This window comes from Camelus dromedarius, chromosome 4 (genome assembly GCF_036321535.1).
Source record: "Camelus dromedarius isolate mCamDro1 chromosome 4, mCamDro1.pat, whole genome shotgun sequence".
In the NCBI taxonomy this organism is placed as follows: Eukaryota; Metazoa; Chordata; class Mammalia; order Artiodactyla; family Camelidae; genus Camelus; species Camelus dromedarius.
Window position 1 is genome coordinate 51,659,631 of NC_087439.1, and position 20,874 is coordinate 51,680,504.

Below are 20,874 nucleotides of genomic sequence, written 5' to 3' on the forward strand. Positions count from 1 at the left end.
TGCTATTGACATTTAAATTCTCAGCTATTTAAGAATCTTCTGGAATAATTCACACACACATAATCATTCATCAGCATTCCAAAAAAGGCTAAAACAATTGAATGAGTTATATTTTCACAGGTTCTAAATCAATATCATAAGTTTGCTATTTAAATAACTCTAAGAAACCAATGAAAGAAAATACTCCTGTTTTTTAAAAAAGAAAATAAATGGAATTTAAAGATATTATTAATCAGGATTTGCTATACCTTTAGCTGGTGGTGCCTCCACTTTTTTAGGAACAGGAGTAGGTGCTTCGGGTACTGCTTTCTTAACCACTTCAGGCACTTAAAAGATATTTTATGGACATTTTGAAAAATGACATGCAATGAAAAACAGCCATATACTAAAAAAAAAAAAAAACAAACCCAAAACAAACAAAAAAAAACCCCAAACACAAAACACTGATTTATTTTTAAAAGCTATTAGCAACCTAAATAGTAATTGTATATATAAAGTACTGATGCTGAAGGTAAGAAAGATATTACTTGGAAATTCTATAAGCAACTATAGTATCAACTATGCAAGCAATTATCATAATCTTCAGCAATGATAGCCTAAGAACTATTCTAAAAAGTGAGCTTCATAGAAATAGATTTTTTCCCACCTTAATACTGAAGAAAAAACTAAGGATTGAAAACTGTGAGAAAGTATTATAATAGCATTTGGCCAGGAAAAAAAATCAAAGTACCAATAACATAAAATTCTCTAATTGTGTCAGTAATAATTCATCTTCAATTTATTATTGATATGATATAAGAAAAATATACTGATGAATCTTAGGTGTAGATTTGGAACACCATCTTTTAAATGTCCAACTCATAAAAGCAGTGTACCTCTAGGTGGCGCCACCTCCTCAATCTCCTCTATGCTCGGTGGTTCCTCTGGGATCTCTTCTTCTGGAATAGGTTCTTCAGGCTCTTCAAGCTCTTCAAGCTCTTCAGGCTCTTCAGGCTCTTCAGGCTCCTCAGGCTCCTCAGGCTCCTCAAACACTTTAAAAAGATCATTATTTTGTAAATTATTTTTATAACTCACTTGAGTATTAGACTAAAATGATATATCTGAAAACTGAGGTTGTCTGATCAAAACAAGTAACTCATAGCTCAGCCTTCTAAATGCATGGAAAACTCACTCATCCTTGAAAAAAGTCTTACTGGGTCTTCAAAATATGGTAGGCCTTTCACAGAATTTAAGTACTGGGAAGGACCTCAGAGAGTAGCACCTAGTTAAAATTTGTTATTTTTAATGGAGGGTTTTTTTTTTTTTTTTTTTGAGGTCAATCACTTAGGGGTAGAAGTCAGATTTTCTGCACCAGTTACTCAGGCTTAACTGGAATTCCTCTTGGAAAAGCTAATCTCATAATTGCCAACCAACTCATCTGATGACGAATTTCCCATGGCAAATTCAGTTTCCCTTCCAAGATACTCATTATAGTAAAACAAACAGCAAACAAACAGGCTAAGCATGCAAGAAGAGAGATTCAATAGGTTTTTAGTTTACCTATCCAATTTCTATTAGGTGAGTAATAATTTCTTTTAGAGTCTGAATGTGTTTATTTTCTGGAGTGAAATGTGCATTTGCCTTCTTAAAATATTGGATAAAAATAAGACAGTGATGACTTTGAAAATGCTGTTTTCTTAGAGAGTCATCTACCTTCAACTGGTGGAACTTCCTCTTCTTTGGGGACAATGATTCGCCTTTCTTCCACTTTCTTAGGTACCTCAGGAACTTAAAAGATATTGATTGTTTTAGGCACTTAAAATGCAAGAACCAAGAAGAGTACATAAAGACTGAGTGCCCCATTTTTCAACCCAAGAGAATAAACATAAGAACGCACATGCATGAGATGAAACACTGACACTGCACAGAATCAGTTAATGAGACACAAATAAGAGGTTTGTGGATGAAGATAAAGGGTCCATTAAAGGGATATTCTACCTTTTACTGCTGGAGCCTCTACTTTTTTAGGAGGAGCAGTGGGTACTTCAGGAACTGGTTTCTTTGTCACTTCAGGTTCTTTAAAGATATACAAGTTTAGTATTTTTGTTTTTTAGGAGCAACATACACAGAGAAATCAACAAAAAATACACAAAGTGGAAAACCGGACATAGCACACACACAGCGAGCAGAGTCCCAGTGACAACTGGACACGACAGACTGTACAATGCCAGCGTTTTATGTTGAACATCCTGAGCGGCTGGCATCACAGTTCAGCACTGGGGCAGCAAACACATCCCTGCTGGGAGTGATGTACCTTTGGCAGGAGGAGCCACTGCTTTCTTAAGAGCTGGAGGAGGCACCTTCTTTTCTGGTTCAGGTTTCTTAGGCACCACAGGCACTTAAAAGATATTATTTTATTTCATAAGTTCAGTTTCACAGACACAGAGACAACAGACACCACAAAAATGTAAGTTACGTTAACAAGTACTGAGATGGGACATTCTGGCTTTTACAGGTGAAGAAAGAAATGGCAGTGTCTAGTTTGCTTGGGAACAGCAGTACCTGCGGCAGGAGGAGCCTCCTCTTTCTTGGGAACAATCACTTTCTTCTCTGGCACTTTCTTCTTAACTTCAGGCACTTTAAAGACATCATTTTATGACAAGAATTCATTGTGAAGGATATAAGAGAGAGAACACAAGAAGTCCACACACAGAAAGACCAACATGCAACAGTTGCTCAGGATAGGGACGTAATGTAAGTCGAGAGCCCAAACGTGATGATATAATTAGGTTTTGTGGAGTAAGGGGTCAGCAACCTATTCAAATACTACAGGAGAGATGCTGTCATTTCATCCATTTAAATTTCACCAGTAATTTATTAAGTCATTATCTATAAAATATTTCTGGTTCTTGAAATCCAATAAAGGATCAGCTTTACCATTTCATTGATTATAAGACTATTTAACCTGGTGGAGAGGTCATGCTTATTTTAAGCAGTAATGCCATCAACTTTTGCAGAAAATATTATTGTGCTTTGAGGTATAAATACATGTCCTGGACTACGAGCTGGTTGACTGTAATAAATCTGTATACTATTCATTTAGTGATAGAATACTTTCACATACCTTACTTTATTTTATCCTCTCAATAATATCTGAGCCACTAGGACTGATATTAGTATCCCCAGTTTACAGGAGAACTTTAGGCTCAGATCATTTAAAGGACCTGCTCAGGGTAACACAGCAAGACACAAAGCCAAGGCTAAAAACAAAACCTGCTGAGCTACCACTTACATGTATTTATCAGAAGATATAAGGTATTACTCAGTGTTTTGATAAATACATTAATCTTTCTTTTATATTTTCATCCTGATTTTATAAAGGCACTAAACTTAAATGGTTGAAGGACAGACATTTAGGAAGATTTATTCATTATATTTTTCAGGTATCTTTTTCGTGTAGAAAATTTAGCCTTGAAATATATCTATATGAAAATTATGATGCTTAATAAAGTTATAGGGAATTGCATAGAAATTTTGTGGCAGCTTTGGGACAACACTTCCTTTCATCTTTGGTTTTGAATACTGCTTTCATCCAACGAAAAGCGGGTATCAGTGTTCCAGAACATTTTTAAAAGTAAACAGTGACTGTCTAGTTTATAAATATCAATTTTCCTAAATCTCAGTTCTATCATAATCTTTCTGGTGAACATATGGATAAAGAATGTGTATTAACTTTGGGGAGGTGTACCTTTGGGTGGTGGAGGTTCCACTTTTTTAGGAGCTGGAACAGGGACTTTCTTCTCTGGTACAGGTTTCTTTGGTACTTCGGGCACTTAAAATTAAACATTCATTTTAAGACATTAAAAATCACATGTACAGTATTATATATAAAACAAAAAGACACATGAGAATAAGACCACAAACAACTAAATAACACTTCACATCATGAAATCTGAAAAGACATTCAGATAATTTACAATAGACAAACACATAAGACAAGACACAAAATATTAAGAGCACACATGCTTTGGATGTTTTCTAAGGTTTAGATGGTAGAAAATGTAAAGAGTAAAGCATCATAGATAAAATTAGAGATGAATAAAGTAACAGGAAGGCAGAATTCAACACAATAGAGGCCTGAAGACTCCAAGAAGAGCTGCCATACCTCGTGCAGGTACTGGCACCTTAGGTTTAATTTCTGGAAGAACTTCTTCTTTAGGTACAAATTCTTCTTCCTCAGGAGGAATTTCTTCTTCTTCAGGAGGAACTTCTTCCTCCTCTGGTGGAAATTCCTCTTCCTCAGGGGGAACTTCCTCTTCCTCAGGTAGAATTTCCTCTTCCTCAGGGGGAACTTCCTCTTCCTCAGGGAGAACTTCCTCTTCCTCAGGGAGAACTTCCTCTTCAAGAACAATTTCTTCTTCAAATGTAACTTCCTCCTTCCGAAGCAGAGCTACAGGAACAGGAACTGGAACTGGCTCACGTTTCTTCGGCACTTTAAAGATATTCGTTCAATTGTACAAGCATCACTTTCATGTACCATATTGATAACAATGGGACAACATGAAAAGCAAATATTCTGTGATCGTAAAGCATCAATTGTCACCAAAGTCAATGTCATCAAGCATTAATTATAATTAGTGAGGCTGTATAATACCAGTTAGTGGTCCTTCCTGCCTTGGTTCTGTTAGAGATTAATGTACCTTTGGGTGGTGGAGCTTCCACTTTTTTCGGAACAGGTGTTGGCTTCTTTTCTTCTGGGATGATCTTCTTGGGCACCTCTGGCACTTTAAAGATATTATTTGTCTTTAAGAATGTGTTATTTTATATGTCTTAGAGCAACAGACACATAAAAGGATCACAAAACACCTGACTTTTATATTTCTAACAAGATAGACAACTATTTATAACATGTAATGTTATGAGGAAATTTGTACATAAATATAAGAACTGTAATTTTTTTCCCACAGACATTAAATGATGAAGTGATGTACCTTTTGCAGGTGGAGCCTCTACTTTCTTAGGAGCAGGAACCGGCACCTTCTTCTCAGGCACAGGCTTCTTGGGGACTTCTGGCACTTTAAAGAAATGATTCAGAGAAAAATTTTATACAACATAAAACTTTGAGTCCAAGTATGGTCTCAAAAATATTAAGACAAGGTCATAAGAATATGACCAAGTTATTTCAAGAAGAATTTTACTTTTAAAATAAAATACTTTCTCTTTCATAAAGGAATAGTAACAAATCGCATTCCCAAAGAGCATAGAATTTAATTTAATTTAACCATTTAGTTTTTCACTCATATACAAACTTGAAATTTAAAAACCATTATGACATTGCAAGTTCAGGTACCTTTGGCAGGTGGAGCTTCCACCTTTTTAGGAACTGGAACTGGCACCTTCTCCTCTGGTACAGGTTTCTTGGGTACCTCAGGAACTTTAAAGATATCAAATAGGGTTAGTGTCACATTTTTTTACTCATAGATAAGAATCCTACCATTTAGACCTTATTGAAGTATCACAGATACCCTAACAATTTCACTTTAAGGTGGAAAATAACAGTTATAATATCCACAACACAAAGGTCAGGAAATGCACAAAAATTAAGATTAAAAAAACACTGAAAAAACATAGACTGATAATAAAGACAACACATGATGTGTAGGAAATGGTGATTTTTGTCCATTTTGGTATTACCCTAAGAATTTATTTTACTTTAAGAACTTTCCACTAAAGAGGAGGAGCCCAGCATGAAACGCCGGCATGCTTTGATGGTAAAATTCAGAGACGAATACACAGTAAACTGCTCCGGCAACCAGCAGGGTGGTTGTGGCATTAATATTGTTAATCTTGTCATGGGGAAAGAACTGATACGGCTCACCAAGTTACACTATGTGGGTAAATTATTACATTATTCCACTGATGGATATAAAGAGATGTACCTTTAGCTGGTGGAGCCTTCTCTTTTTTAGCAATGGGCACAGGAACTTTCTCCTCTGGCTTCTTAGGAATCTCAGGCACTTTAAAGATATTGTTTATCAGTAAGTTCTTACTAACAGTACCAACACATCCACATAAAAGACAGTTAACATTTCTAACAACAGATAGTAACACACACAAGGGTTTGAAGTCAGAAGACAGCTATTGACAGGTAGATTAAGTCTGTTATATGCTCATGATCTCAGTGGTGGTGTACCTTTTGCTGGTGGGGCTTCCTTCTTTTTGGGAACAGGAACAGGCTTCTTCTCTTCTGGAACAGGTTTCTTGGGTACCTCAGGCACTTTAAAGATATCATTAAAATTTTTGGAAATTGTTGCAGAAAAGATAGAAAATGTGAAAAGCAACTGCAGAAATCATACTTCAGCATCTAAAATTGTCTGTTTCTAAAATTAGCAAAATTGGTCATTGGTGCTAAAAAAAACCCCAGAATCTGACCAAATTGGACACCCAGACTCCAACGATCCCTCTGCGGGAGATATAAACTACCTTTGACTGGTATCACTGGTACCACTTCTTCTTCAGTTACGATTTCCTCTTCCTCATGAAGGTACTCTTCTTCTTCTTCAAAATATTCCTCTACTTGGGTGACAACTTCTTCTTCAAAGGCAATCTCTTCTGGTTCTTCTTCTCTTGTAGGTACTTCTGGCACTTTAAAGATATTATCTTTGGTTTGGACATTTTCCAATTACTCAACAAAATTAAGACACGTTAGGAACATTGCCATTTGTTACAGAAGAAGAACTTTGCACATAGAACTGAACATGAATTTCATACCAAAGAAGACAGACAACACATTAAAAAGAGTGGTATTAGGTACCTTTAACAGGTGCTGCTACTTCTTTTTTAGGAACAGGTACTTTTTCTTCTGTGACAACCCTCTTAGGCTTCAGGGGCACTTGAAATATTAAGTATAAGGACATTTTACTGTCAGAAACAGGCTATCCAGCCAATGTTTGCTCTGTTGTACTTGAAGGAGATAGACTAATTTTGCAACTGCCTCTCATGTGATAGATATGTGATTGTTCATCTATAAGAAACTTCATATTTTCCATGGAAAGGATTCTGAACCACATTAGCATAAAAACATACAGAAATACTCAAGGAAGTCTGAGGCAGCAGAATCCAAGTGTGAAATGATGTTTAGTGTTAGGTATCTCCACTTGTAGAAAACATCCTTTACTGAAAAGCTAAATTTACTTCTGGATAAGTATACTTTCTGAAATTGCAGAGAAGTTACTTAATACCTAGTAAAAAGCAGAGAAACATGGCTAGACACTGAGTTGACTCTTTTTTCAATCTTCAAAATGACTTTAGGATCAATAAACAGATACTGAACTATGGTGAATGTAGTTATGTCACTACACCAATTTAGATAAGTCAGGAATGTGCCAAATGGTCACAGATTTTAAATCCAAACATTCTATTTTATGTGTATTGCAGCCATGTGTTAGGACATAGCCATTGTATGATATGTATTTTGTGTGAATGTATTTTGAAATCACTTTTCCTTTTCAGGTAACATTATTTTTTTATCCTGTACTTACATATTTTTACATCTAATATCCTCCTAATGATTAATTGAAAAGACACAGAACAACAACAAAAAAGCAAAACATAGCTAATTTAATTTCAAAAGAGACATTATAAAAAACCACAATCGAGGAAGGAAATTATACCTTTAGCAGCTGGTTCAGTAGTCACCTGCTCTTTTTCACGTTTGGTAATTGAAATGTGTATTTTTTCCTCAACAACTTTCTTTGCTTCTTCAGGTGCTTTAAAGATATTATTGAAGACCATTAAAACCAACCACATGAATACCAAGTAAATAAAAATACATGAAACACTGTGAAAGGCAAGAATCAGGACCAAACAATACATTCAGTGAAAACAAAGAACATGATACAAGGTAGTAAGACATGCTCCAGAACATAAGTAACAAAGATGTTTTTGGTAGTTATTATGCTGCCATGTACCTTTGGGCGGTAGAGGTTTGAGTTTCTTAGGAATGAGCACTGGTACTTTTTCTTCAGGGACAGCTTTCTTCGGCACTTTAAAATATCAATATTAACAGATTTAAAAACCTGAACCAGATTTCTTAAGAGTAGTAAGAACAAAAAATTAAGAAATACGATGTACAACATAACATCCCCAAACACACACGCGAATGGTACACGGCCACATCAACATGGATTTGGAGCATGACAGACTTGTAGGAACCACAGGTCTCGTAACTGATAATGTCTTTCTCACTCTACCTTTAGCTGGTGGGGCCTTTGGTTTGGTGGGAACCGGTTCTTCTGGGACAGGCTTTACTGGGATGGGCTTCTCAGGTTCTTTAAAAATACATACAGGGTATTTAATGTTAGACTTTAGAACATAAGTTTAAAAATGGTATTTCTTCAATGGACTCAGAGAATTAAAATAATACATCTTATCTACAGGGTAGCCATTGCCTCTAGAGGTGAGTGAGAATCAGAGGTCCAAGTAGAAGAAGGTCTAAAAGACAAACTTACTGTTGCTGTTTCTGCCTTTCTATTTACTTTAATTAGGTAATTATGACTCTCTCTTATATACTGAGTTATCATTTCAGGTAGACAAAATCATGGTTAAAACTCCTCTCCACATAATATTGAGTTTTAATTCTATCTGTAAAACTACACAGAAAATTCTCAAAATTCAGCTACAAAACATCAGAAATTGAATAAGCAAAAGAACATTGATGCATTTCAAAATTCCAATAGAAACTTATTCTTCGAGTAAAATAAATCAATTTTTTGGAAGCGACTTATATACCTATAAATATGATCTTCATTAGATAAAACAGGAATGTTTGTGTTAGCCTTCTTCCCTCTCTTTGCTTTTGAACCAATCTTTGTCAAGTTTTGATGATGAGAACCCCAAGGGTAGTGTATTTTATCAACAGTCTATCATGCTTGATAGTAACAAGCTTCAGAATGAGAGATGCTCAGAAATTTTAACTCTTGTATTCGAATGATCACAACCACTTGAAGATAAACTCCTAACCTTTTTGGGAAACTTAGTGACATTTGCTATTTTATATATAAACAAAAATGAGAGGGAAAATGGATTATTCCCAGAACCAAAGCCTAACTGTAACCTTAAGATTTATAGAGATTTTTTTCCTAGAAGTTATTACAGAAAAAAAATTCTGAATTCACCCAGCAAAACAAAGTTCTTTACAAATTTTGGGGGGCATTAGAAAATTTTCTCCTGTTCTAATGGAATGGGCATGTATTTGATGTAGCGTCAGGTTTGCAGTTTTGCTCGTACCTGTGATGTACTCTTCATAATGTTCGACTTCGCGTTCCTCATACTCTTCATACTGCTCGTACTCTTCTGTTGGTTCGTACTCCTCAAATTCTTTATAATCATATTCTTCATAGTCTTCATATTCCTCTTCCCGTTGTACTTCTTCTTCTCGAGCATAAGACCATTCTTTCTCTTCTGTTACAGTTACTTCTGGAATAATATTGACAACAGCAGCATTTTACTTGATGCCCATTTAGGGACGACTGTGACAATGTGCTGTGATGTCATTCCTTGGTGATGGTCTCATGCACTGGTTATGGGAGACCCTGAATGCCCTTTGCTGGTCAAGGGATTACAGAGTGTACATTGCTATTTATGATTTCCAACGTTAGATTCCCTGCCTTTAGTCAACAATAAGGACGGGAGTCAAATTAGGAACTAGCAGGCAGAGAGCTGAGTAGTTTCATGCTTCATTTTATTATTTAGTCAAAGCACAATGTACCTTTAGCAACATGAGGCTCTCTTTTTGGAACTTCAATGGATACCTTTTCTTCTTTAACAGCTCTTTTCCTGAGTTCAGTCACTTTAAAGAGAGTAATTATGAAAAGTGAATTGCAAGATTTGGAATAATATGTGTTAAGAGAAATCGTGTACATACAATCTAAGGACAAAGATGACCGTCACTGTGCTCATCATTTACATTTTCATTTAAGTGGTGAGAAAAACCAACAGGCTGGGAAATAAACATGGTTTAATATACATACAAATACTTTTTCTAGGTTACTTAATACTTAGAAGACATTGAATAACTTTTAGAAGATCAAGTAGTATTTATAAGAGAATTAAAAAAGACAACTAGACAGCATAAACAATGACTATCAAACAAACATGAGTCAGAAACTTCTGCTACAATAATAGTTTCTTCACTTTAATTCTAAAGTATTTTCATAAGCTCTACTAGCACAAGGTAGAAAACCGAGGATTTAAAAAATTTTTAATTTAGTCAAAGATTGCCACACGAAACAAGCACTTTGGTCAAGGAGTTTAGCATATAGACAAACAAGGATACATTAAAGACAAGTACATTTTAAGGGAAAGTATCTACACATGTTTGGTGGAGCTGTACTTTGTTTTCTGAAAAGAGAGAGAATATTTTCTGGTATCAGAAATGTTTAGTTTTGAGGTGATAGGGAATAGTATATGTGCATCATATACTTTGTAATATGTATTTAACTTACTTTCCCTAAGGATCCCATTTTCTTTTGATTAGTTTCAATACCTACAAGCTTATTTAGATTCTAGGAGAAGTTGTTATACCTCTGGCTGGTGGTTCCTCCTCTTTTTTAGGTTTGAGTTTTGGAACTTTTTCTTCTGGAACAGCTCTCTTGGGTTCCTCGGGCACTTTAAAGACAGATTTCACTTTAAAGAATTGTTTTCCTCATTCAAACCACAAAAAGGTAGCTGTGTAATAGTAACTCAGACATAAAAGACTTGACATTTTCATAATTTCAAACATAAAACAACAACTGTAACAATAACAACAAAACCCAACACCCGCAACTAGTGTATTTGGTAAAGGGACTCAGGTAAGTACAATATTCTGTGTACTGAAAGGCCCCATGTACCTCTTGGTCTTGGAGGCTCCACTTTTTTAGTGACAGCAACATGAACTTTTTCTTCCTGGGTAATTTGCATGTGCCTCTCAGTCACTTGAAAGATAATTTTAGGATTAGGGGGTTACAGTACTTCAAGTGGAATTTTTAAAAAAATCTATTAACCAGAAAGTACTGTGATTTTAGAACATAATTTTACAAGGTATACACAAAGAAAGTTCACAACAGGTAAGTAATATTCCACCACAGACAAGGCAATAATACATCACTGCCACCAACACAGACCAATAGCCTCCAGGTAAAAGGTGCAACCCAAGGACAGCAGTGGGAGAACCGAGGACAAGACATGTTTCTAGTTGCTGAGCTGCGGGATTTCGTTTACCTTTGGTGGGAGGAGGTTCTTCTATCTTAGCCACTTTGGGAGGAGCCCTTTTCTCAGGAACTGGTTTCTTTGGCTCTTCTGGCACTTAAAAGACATTGGGCAACACAGTCAAGCATATGAATGTGAAAACACGCAACACAGGCACACTTATTTTCTTCTTAATATTATAAAAAGTTGAAGAATGAATCAATTTAAGATTTAAAAACACAAGCATTACTCAGGAATAAAGGAAAACCAATATACCTTTGGCAGGGGGCACCTTTTCCTTTTTGGGAACTGCAGCAGGAATTTTCTTTTCTGGCACAATTTTCTTAGGTACTTCAGGAACTTTAGAAAGATTAGATTGAAGAATGTTAGTTTGTATTACAGAAGAAGAGACTTGGTTTAGGAGTAAAGAACTCTTTTTTTTTTAAGATTATTCTTTAAAAAATTTATTTATTTACTTCTTGTTTTCTGGGGAGGAGGAGGTAATTAGGTTTGTTCGTTTGTTTGTTTATTTGATGGAGGTACTGGGGATTGAACCCAGGACTTCATGCATGCTAAGCATGCACTCTACCACTGAGCTACAACCCTTCCTGCAAGAACTCATTTTTTAAACAGATTACACAAACATTTATGACTACATTCACTAAAAATGTTTACACATATGTGCTGACAAAAACAGGCAGTTTTAAAACGGAAGGCATTATTAGAGCTATTAAGACAAATGGCATCTCGTTTCTTTAAGAGAGAATTGTACCTTTAGCTGGTGGAGGCTCTTCTATTTTAGCCGGAATTTTCGGTTTGGGTACAATTTTCTTCTCAGGCACTTGAAAAGATGATAAAATACGTTTGTAGAAGGTATTTTTCTTTTTAATAAAAATTTAAAGACTCTTCTTAATAAACATGATATTTATCAACATTTGTGATACAGACAAGAAATTAACTACAAGAGAACATTAAGAAGGGGACGAGCCAGACACACAGAGGGCCAGAGTTAATTTCAGAATCAGGATACCTTCAACTGCTTCGGCTTCCACCCTCTCAGAAACCAAGTGCAGCTCTTCTTCTTCCACCACATATTCCTCAGGCTCTTCCATCACTTTAAAGACATCAATTTTAAAGAAGATTAGCTGTAGTGACTTTCATCTTTAACTTCAGCTGTACTTCAGTAGGTCAAAGAGTCATTAAGATAGTAAAGGTTTACCATGTGCCAAATCCCTGATTGTGCTCATTTAAAATACCCAAAGGAAAAGATTTTAATCAAAGCACACGCCCTAACAAATGGAGTATGGGAGATACGTTTCAGTGATTTCATTTTTAAGTGTATTATTAAGATCACAATGCTTGTATTCACAGGAACAGGACAAGTACAAGACAGAAAAACAATTCCAGCGGCTAAGTGTACGAGAACACAGGAATTTGAAGATAAGTTTCAAAAATAACATAACACTCTAGATTTGAAGGCTGAGGGGCTTTCAGAAACATATACTTGAGGAATCATAAATCGGTTTACAAGAAAGAAAAGACCTGTATTGCACATGAAAAACCTACTGAAGACTTGGAAACAAGACTTTTTTCCCAGTTTATTGAGGGCAGGTATGGTAGGATAAGGCAAGAGTCTTCATATGATTTTTAAGCCTATGTGTATAAAGTTAATTATAGAATAGAAAGATCTAGTTACAAACACTAGAAGTAACATTAACAGGGAACCCCATCTCTTCTCTAAATTTCTTGAGCCTAATGAAAACATAAGAATATCTTAAAATGTCTCTCCTTTTAATTAGAGTCTATAGTACTAAAATGCATTTATAATGCATACTGTCAAAAAATAAAATTATATTCATGCAAGGAGAACTTTCCTCATGTACATGTTATGTTTGATTTCCCAAACATTTCTGGAAGGAATGGGGTCATCTTTGAATCCATCACATTCCTGACTTATGCCCAACATCTCGGCCTTTCCCAGGAAGCACCACAGAACTGGTAGCTTCCTCTAGGGAGTCATGTCTTGCTCTGCTCTAAGCTATTGCATTAAGACCGCATGTCTGGATTTCACATGCATTTTCTTCCAAGTGGAGAAGAGGCAGGGTATGTTTTGTTAGCCAGAGACACACTCAAGGGCATCTAACTGTACAATTCTATTCATCTTTTCATTGGGAAGACAGTTAACTTGTTAAGGCACCTATTGACTTCTCTTTAAAGCAGAACTACATTAGAATTTCTTAGTGAAGTTCTTTCAGATATACAGCTTTAGTCAGAATGCCGGATTTTAGCACTAAACCTAGTGGTGTCTCAATTCATCAAAAGATTATCCCCACATGGAAATAAAGCTCATTGTTCAATCCTTAAACTACAGAGAACTAGCATTATAGGTGTGGGAACATCTGAATAACTAGATGATCTAATTCAAGATATTATATGATTATTTTCTCCATACACAAGATATTTTAAAAACTCTGTGTTCAGTGTTTTACTCTCAGACCTGGCCTTGACTTCTGGAATATAATAAGGTAATGTAGTTTCTTACTCATTCAAAATCTGTGAGTCAGGACGCATTAGTGAGTTGTGCTTTATGTTACCCATGTTTTAGACATCAGACTACCAAGGTGAAGATTCTGCCAACCCACTATATATTGAAACCAAGTCCTGTCTACCAGAGGGATAAAAGTATATGGAGACACCTGCACCATTAGTTACCCCTAAACATGAAGCCTTGTTTTCTATATAGCCAAATAAGAGGGGAGGAGAAGCAATACCCTGGGTGTGTACTCTAATTAATGCTCCTGAATCCTGTGTTTTGCTCAAAAGATACAACAATAAGGCCAGTCGATGTTCACTGAATTTGTGTCACTTTCATTAATCAGATAAAACCATCTGGGAAGGAAAATAGCTCATCAAGACTCCAGATCACCTCTGGCTTATTTGCATTGTTTACCTTCATATTCTGTAACCTCCACTTCCTCCTCCTCCTCCTCTCTTTCCTCTTCTCTATAAACTGAAACGGATATTCTTTCCTCTTCTTTTGAGTAACTCCATTCCTCCTCTGCAGATATTTTAAAAGATAAGATTTAATTTAAATTCAGCCTAAATATCCTGAAATACTGATAACAGCCATGTGTTCCCTCCAGATGGAAAATGCTCTTCTAGCTGCTTAGGGTGTGTCCGTAGGACTTCCTCATTAGAAGAAGGAGCAGGCTGATTTCAGATAAGGGGGCACTACAGCCCAAGACTGAGAAGAACACTCAAATTAGGTCCAAGTGTGGCCGCTTTCACAATTACCACGTTTTCAGCACCCCATTCACTCTCTTAAAATGATTCAGGACCAACAGAGACACAAAAGACTCAGTCTTAGAGGCTACAATAGACAGATACTGATAAAGACAACTTCTAAATTAAACGGTGTGGAAAGAAGATGCAGAGGAAACACATGCAAACTCATTTCTCCCCTCACTTCCGGTCAGATACCTTCGTGCCGCATGACTTCCACTCTTTGAGGAACTGCAACAGATAGTTTTTCCTCAGCAGCAAATCTTTTTTCTTCTACGACAGTTTTCTTAGAAACTTCAGCTTTAAGAAAGCATTAAAGTGGAAGTTTAAACATCAAGAATCTTAACAGTTCTCTCTCCCTAAAGTTGGGGGAAGATTAGCACAGTACACCACTTTCACTAGCAAAATGGGAAACAAGTACACATCACGAGTACATACACACAAAAATTCTATCTGAAGAGAGACAAAGGGTGGGTACAAGAAGACACCAGATAGGAAAAAGAATCCACTGGCTAAAAGACTTTTGTCAGAGGCTTGAAACAAATCCTACCTCGGGGAGGAGGGGCTTTCTTAGCAACAGGAACTGGCACAGGAACTTTCTCCTCTGGGACAGGTTTCTTGGGCAGAGCTGGCACTTTAAAAACATTGTGCACTTTTAGAACCTCACTGTTATCTCACTGAAGCCCAACACGAAACACAGATACATACTCACAGTGCACATATGTCACAAAACTAACAAAATCATCATTTGCCTTGGAACATAATATTATAAAGGTGATTCTTGGGAAGATGGAGAGACAATACCTTTTGGTGGTGGAACTTCCTCCTCTTTCCGAGGAACAGGTCTTTTTTCTTCGGGAACTTTCTTCTTTGGTATTTCTGGCACTTAAAGGATAGTATTTGATTTAAAAATTCTCAGAAGGGCAAAGTAAATGAGTAACACAGAAATGGTAGGCCCATGAAAGAACACATGCAATTAAAGAAGCTTGAAGGGAAGACAAGGTTATCTCATGGAGATAGGACTGGGTACCTGCTGGTGGGGGAGATTCCTCTCTTTCAGTGATGACGGTTACTTTTTCTTCTGTGACAACCCTCTTCTGTACTTCAGGAACTTGAAAAGACATTAATTTTTACAGTTGACTTCATATTTTCCAAAGTAGCTAATGGCCAGTTATTTTGTAAGAAAGTAGGCAGGTGGACAGGCACTTTTGTTGAATTCTTACACCATAAAACATTCATTTGGAATTACACAAACTAAATCAACAGATAATTAAACACAAAAATGTTTCGGACTCAAGATGTAAAAATAGAGCTTCTTTACTAAGTCACTATACCTTTAGCTGGTGGAGCTTCCTTTTTCTTTGGAACAGGAACAGGAACCTTTTCTTCAGGGACAGGTTTCTTGGTCACCTCTGGGACTTAAAGTTTTGAAAATAAAATGTTAGTTCAGATATAGATCACTTTTATGAATGGACAGAGGCACATACACAAATCTTTATGTAGTTGTTACAGATTTTCTATGCATTGGCAAAATAATGCAGAAAATTAAACTATTGTGTTCTAAAGGTCACAACGTGGTAAATGTCCCAAGTAATGTTACAGAGGCCTTCAGACAATTAAAAATGAGTTATATACAAGAAGAATGTGTACAGAATTCATTCTTTCTCTATGTATTAGTACACTTTTGATAAAAACTAATTAGTCAGTAATTACACGAACAATATAGCGTGTGGGTATGGTATATAGAAAAATCTCGAGAAATGGAGTCTATGAAATCTCGAGAAATGGAGTCTATAATGACAATGGGTGGAATTTACCTAAGACTATCTTTGACTAAGATGTTGTTAGAACCGTTGTATATCTTTATCGTTACTATTTTTTTCCATTTATCTTCTGTTTTTTTTTTTTTTTTTTTTTGGTGTAGTGTGTACAAAACTCAAGAAACACTTATGCTAGGGTAGCTCTCTCAATCTGACATCCGTGTGTCAGTGGCTTTGGGGAGTTCTGTATGCAAAATTTTGTGGATATGTATATATGTGTTTTTCTCTAAGATAGTCTCCCTAGTTTTCTACAGGGTCTATGACCCAAAAAGGGTTTACAAATGGGTTTAATTTACATCTTCTAAGTGTTGATGATGGTGAGGTTTTAACTGGCAGATGTAGCTTATCAGCAGGCATTATCGGTAAAAATTGCTTCCATTTTAAATAAGATATTGACAGTTTTCATGAACCCCTGCACCTCTACACTTGTATTTGTAGTATCTTGATATAATTATACAGATACACATTTATGCGTGTACATCATATGTTGTGCATACATGAGAGGTTTATACATACATGTTACTAAATGTATTTATTTTTATGAATAAATAAGACATGTTTCTTTGTCTCCTTAGGAGTGACCAAGAGACTTTGGTATTAGTACTGGTTTTCATAATATAACCTTTTGATTATAATCATTATATTTTATTTTCACATAATCATTATTATTTTAATGATTAGGTAATTAGAGATTATTCTTTAAAAATCATTTGATAAAAAACTCTGAAATAGCCAGGAGCCTGAGAAAGACAGAAGTAGATCTGATTCGGGAAGAAAATGAAAATATAGAGAAATCAGGCAAAGGGGAGAACAACTTAAAATGCATGATTTCAGTAAGTCTGCTTTCTCCCAAGCTGGATTATGCTGAATTTCTCTGTAACTGACCAGATATGTGTGGTTTGTAGCTGCATAACCTCCATGAAGTAGTGTCTTTTATCACAAAACCCCCAAAACCAACCAAATCCAAAAAAGCATAGCAAGGATTAGCACATCTGAATCCAAACATACCTATCTAAAAGGTTCCCTGACTCACTAATTAGATAATTGTAACATTTACGGCAAATATTGATGTTCAATTAATGTCTCAAGAAACATGGTGAAAAGTGTCAAAAACTGAGGTTTCCAACTACTCAAGAGCACGGATTATTGACTTTTCAGAGGAGTGGCAGTTACCAGCAGCATTGTGCACGTCTTTATCTAGTTAACATTCAGTTCTGCCAAACTCTCTCCGGTATCTCACTGTAACTCAGGAAATGTTTTTTATTAAGAACAAGTCATATAGTTCAGGGGTGAAAGGGTTTTTCTTAGAAGCATCCCTGTAGGATATGAGTTTCACAAATAGTTCTTCTTTCTCGAAGAGAAGGAAGATATTAAAAATTTAAGATAGCAGTTTGATATAGTTACTTTTAAAAATAGCTTCTTTTAATGTTTGGTATCATAAATAATGTATGTCAAGAGTACAGTTCCTGAAGCTGACAAACAAATGAAAACACCAGGGGCATGTAAAAGACACGAAATAAAAAGACAGCATAGTACAAAGACTGTATAAAACAAAGGACTGGCATGTGGGGCAAAGGGCTGCCCAGTGATCAGTTCTGGTGTACCTTTCGGGGGAGCGGGAGGTTCCTTCTTGGGCACAGGAACTGGCTTTTTCTCCTCTGGCACAGGTTTCTTTGGAACTTCAGGAACTTTAAAGACACCATTGTTGAAACAATGTTGAGAACTCTAGTCTCCTTCTGAGATACTTACGATTACATTAAAGCTTAACTCCTCAATAAGAGTGTAAGAATTTAGGAAGTAATTTAATATGCTCTACCCGTAATGAAAATCCATGCTAAGTACATCAGTACCATAGAGACACTACATATATTACATGAAGCCAACAAAGACCCAATCAACATGGTCTGGAGTCTTAAAGTGTTATTGGCACTTACATAACATATTGCCACGAATTAATGAAATCAACATACACAGAATTAAATATATTACAAATGGTTTACAGGTGCTATTCCATTAACACAGATCCCATAGAAAAAGGTACAAGAAGACAGACACTGTGACTTTTTTTTTCAAAACTATGATTCTACCTTTGGCTGGTGGGGGTTCCACCTTTTTAGGAACGGGAACAGGGACCACTTCTTCTGGGACTGGTTTCTTGGGTGGCTCAGGGACTTTAAAAAAAAAAAAATGGGCAGTTGTTGAGAAATTGTGCATTTTGATAAGGCATATGCTGTTACGAGACTCAAAGAGTAGACATTCTGGTTTTATACCAATTGAATGCAAGAAAGTTATGTGTTACAAACAAGGATAAAAGGCAAGGGACCAGTAGCTAATTAGAAACTGCTGTGGCTGTTATTCACTTCTAACTGCAGGAACCTCCACCTTCCTCAGAACAAGTAGGAGTAGGAGGAGCACCCCTTCCTCAGAGGTGCAGTGCCTGCTCCTCAGACACCAGTTTTAGAAACTTTTATAAAGCAGCTGTGTTATAACAATTGCATTAGACTATCTTAAATAATTTTTGTATTCTAATCGTTTAACAATTTGACTGGGGGTGGGAGAGATTGGTGGTGGGAGGAGAGCCCTAATTTGTTTCTGCTGCCGATTTCCAAGTTCCGACTACCCTGGTGGTGCAAATACACACATCCTGGCTAAAAGCCTTGACACTGCTGTTGTAGAGTTGGGAGGGGATACGCAGCAGTGCACAACCACCCAGTATTTCCACCACACAGATGCAACTGACAAACAACTTCAGAAACATAGACAGCAGTAAAATAGGAAGTAGTGAGTTTTGAGCATTTATTAACGTAGTTTTAAATATAATTTATTTAATTGTAAGTTTATATAATGTAACTTTTAATCATGGAGGTGTTAAACGCTGGTTAGCAAAATTCCTGAAAATCTAACCATCAGCTCTGGTGAGCGGGTATCAGCTGGCTCCAGGACATTGCATTTCCATTTCCTAATAGCTGGTCACTAGATTGTAAGCTCTCTGAAGTGGGGCGGGGGGCAGAGCCTCCAAGAATTCTCATTCCTCTCTCTGGGACCCTCTTCATGGTCTCCTCATCCCCCTGTGAGGTTCTTTATATACAGTGGCTCTAGGTCTGCAGACTGTGTGACTAAATCTATTAAATATTCAGATATTTACTATGGAACTTTTAAAAGATTTTAAACTTAGAATGAATCACTAATACCTTTAGGTGGAGGCTCAGTCTTTTTGGAAACAGCGACGTGAACTTTCTCTTCGGTAATGATTTTCTTTTGTACTTCGGGGACTTTAAAAAATGTACATTTTAGTTACTGGTGTGCCGTACTGTGGGTGGTAATTATAATTTACAAAGAGTATTTAAATGCAAATTTAAACAGACAAATGTGAAATGAAAAGATGACAGATTCACAAGGAGACAGGGATGGCCACACAATCACAGCTTAGGTAAGAAGAAGAGGGATACGTATCCATCAGAAGCCCTTCCATTTGAGTCCCCAGATTCAAATGTGCCTGATACCTGTGACTGACACCTCCTCCTCTGTGTGAGAAGCAAGGAACATCTTTTCTTCTGAAATAACCATCTTCTTTGTATGTACAGCCGGTACTTTAAAGAGAGTATTTCACATTAGTACATCTTTTTCCAGGTTGAGACATCAGATCAAATACACGGGTTGTACACTATATTTAAGTCCTTAGACACAGAAGGAGTGGGTTAATAAGACAGCTTGAGAACAAGTTCAGCATTGACAAGAAGACAAAGTGTGTTTTGATCTACAGGAACAAACAACCCATGCAGCCTTTATCAAACAGTATTAAATGGGAATCAAATAGACACAACTTCTTCACACGGGATGTGGTGCTTTCCCAAATCCATTAGGGTTTATTCATACAAGTGAGAGGATGGGGACCATTATATGGAATGGAATGCATTGCATAGTAAAGTTAGAAGACTAGTGATCAAACACAAAACCTTCCTTAAATTTAAAAAAAAAATTATGTAATTTTAAAGCCAAACTAAAAACATAGATAATGTTATTATTAACTTAAATTATATAAATGTGCAATGTCAAATGTATATTATATAATATAATGTACATAATATGTATTTATTTTGGTGATTTCAGATTCGTGAATTGTTCAGGACTATATGTATACATAACCATATACATCAATAAAAATGTTTAAAACTTGTAGCTAAAAGACAAAAATGTATACCTTTCACTTCAATAACTTCTTCCTGCACTGGAGTCCGAGAAGGTTTTTGTGGAACAATCTTCTTTGAAACTTCAGGTACTTAAAAAATATGTACAAATATATTTGTATTGTGAAGAATATTGTTTTGCACAAAAGTTTAAAATATATTAGTTTAGAGGACTATATAAACAACTAACATGTGACTATATATCAGTAAACAGGTTACTTGTGTACATGGTACTAGGATGTTTTAAATGATAATACCTTTGGTGACTTGAACTTTTTCTTCTTCCATTCTTCGAGAAGTCTTTTCAATTTTTTCAACTATGGGCTTCTTTACAACTGCAAGCATTTTAAAGAAATTGCAGTACTTTTAGAATTTCT

At 36.0% G+C, this 20,874-nt stretch overlaps 1 protein-coding gene across 1 annotated transcript in view; it reads right to left on the reverse strand.

Moving 5' to 3' along the window:
• TTN (titin) overlaps window positions 1–20,874 on the reverse strand; it is a 284,130-nt gene that overhangs the window by 140,344 nt on the left and 122,912 nt on the right. Inside the window, exons 114-151 of the mRNA XM_064484940.1 lie at window positions 20,755–20,832; window positions 20,512–20,589; window positions 19,814–19,900; window positions 19,502–19,582; window positions 18,398–18,481; window positions 17,915–17,998; window positions 15,825–15,908; window positions 15,521–15,601; window positions 15,295–15,375; window positions 15,041–15,124; window positions 14,689–14,790; window positions 14,159–14,266; window positions 12,239–12,322; window positions 11,981–12,049; window positions 11,485–11,568; window positions 11,242–11,325; window positions 10,872–10,955; window positions 10,564–10,647; window positions 9,749–9,829; window positions 9,268–9,456; window positions 8,232–8,309; window positions 7,950–8,024; window positions 7,653–7,748; window positions 6,794–6,871; window positions 6,463–6,624; window positions 6,173–6,256; window positions 5,919–5,996; window positions 5,330–5,413; window positions 4,971–5,054; window positions 4,680–4,763; window positions 4,145–4,471; window positions 3,728–3,811; window positions 2,542–2,616; window positions 2,294–2,377; window positions 1,978–2,055; window positions 1,693–1,767; window positions 876–1,031; window positions 249–326 (exon numbers count right to left, since the gene is read on the reverse strand). Coding sequence (XP_064341010.1) covers window positions 249–326; window positions 876–1,031; window positions 1,693–1,767; window positions 1,978–2,055; window positions 2,294–2,377; window positions 2,542–2,616; window positions 3,728–3,811; window positions 4,145–4,471; window positions 4,680–4,763; window positions 4,971–5,054; window positions 5,330–5,413; window positions 5,919–5,996; window positions 6,173–6,256; window positions 6,463–6,624; window positions 6,794–6,871; window positions 7,653–7,748; window positions 7,950–8,024; window positions 8,232–8,309; window positions 9,268–9,456; window positions 9,749–9,829; window positions 10,564–10,647; window positions 10,872–10,955; window positions 11,242–11,325; window positions 11,485–11,568; window positions 11,981–12,049; window positions 12,239–12,322; window positions 14,159–14,266; window positions 14,689–14,790; window positions 15,041–15,124; window positions 15,295–15,375; window positions 15,521–15,601; window positions 15,825–15,908; window positions 17,915–17,998; window positions 18,398–18,481; window positions 19,502–19,582; window positions 19,814–19,900; window positions 20,512–20,589; window positions 20,755–20,832 — 3,651 coding nt within the window. The remainder of the gene's footprint in view (window positions 1–248; window positions 327–875; window positions 1,032–1,692; window positions 1,768–1,977; window positions 2,056–2,293; window positions 2,378–2,541; window positions 2,617–3,727; window positions 3,812–4,144; window positions 4,472–4,679; window positions 4,764–4,970; window positions 5,055–5,329; window positions 5,414–5,918; window positions 5,997–6,172; window positions 6,257–6,462; window positions 6,625–6,793; window positions 6,872–7,652; window positions 7,749–7,949; window positions 8,025–8,231; window positions 8,310–9,267; window positions 9,457–9,748; window positions 9,830–10,563; window positions 10,648–10,871; window positions 10,956–11,241; window positions 11,326–11,484; window positions 11,569–11,980; window positions 12,050–12,238; window positions 12,323–14,158; window positions 14,267–14,688; window positions 14,791–15,040; window positions 15,125–15,294; window positions 15,376–15,520; window positions 15,602–15,824; window positions 15,909–17,914; window positions 17,999–18,397; window positions 18,482–19,501; window positions 19,583–19,813; window positions 19,901–20,511; window positions 20,590–20,754; window positions 20,833–20,874) is intronic.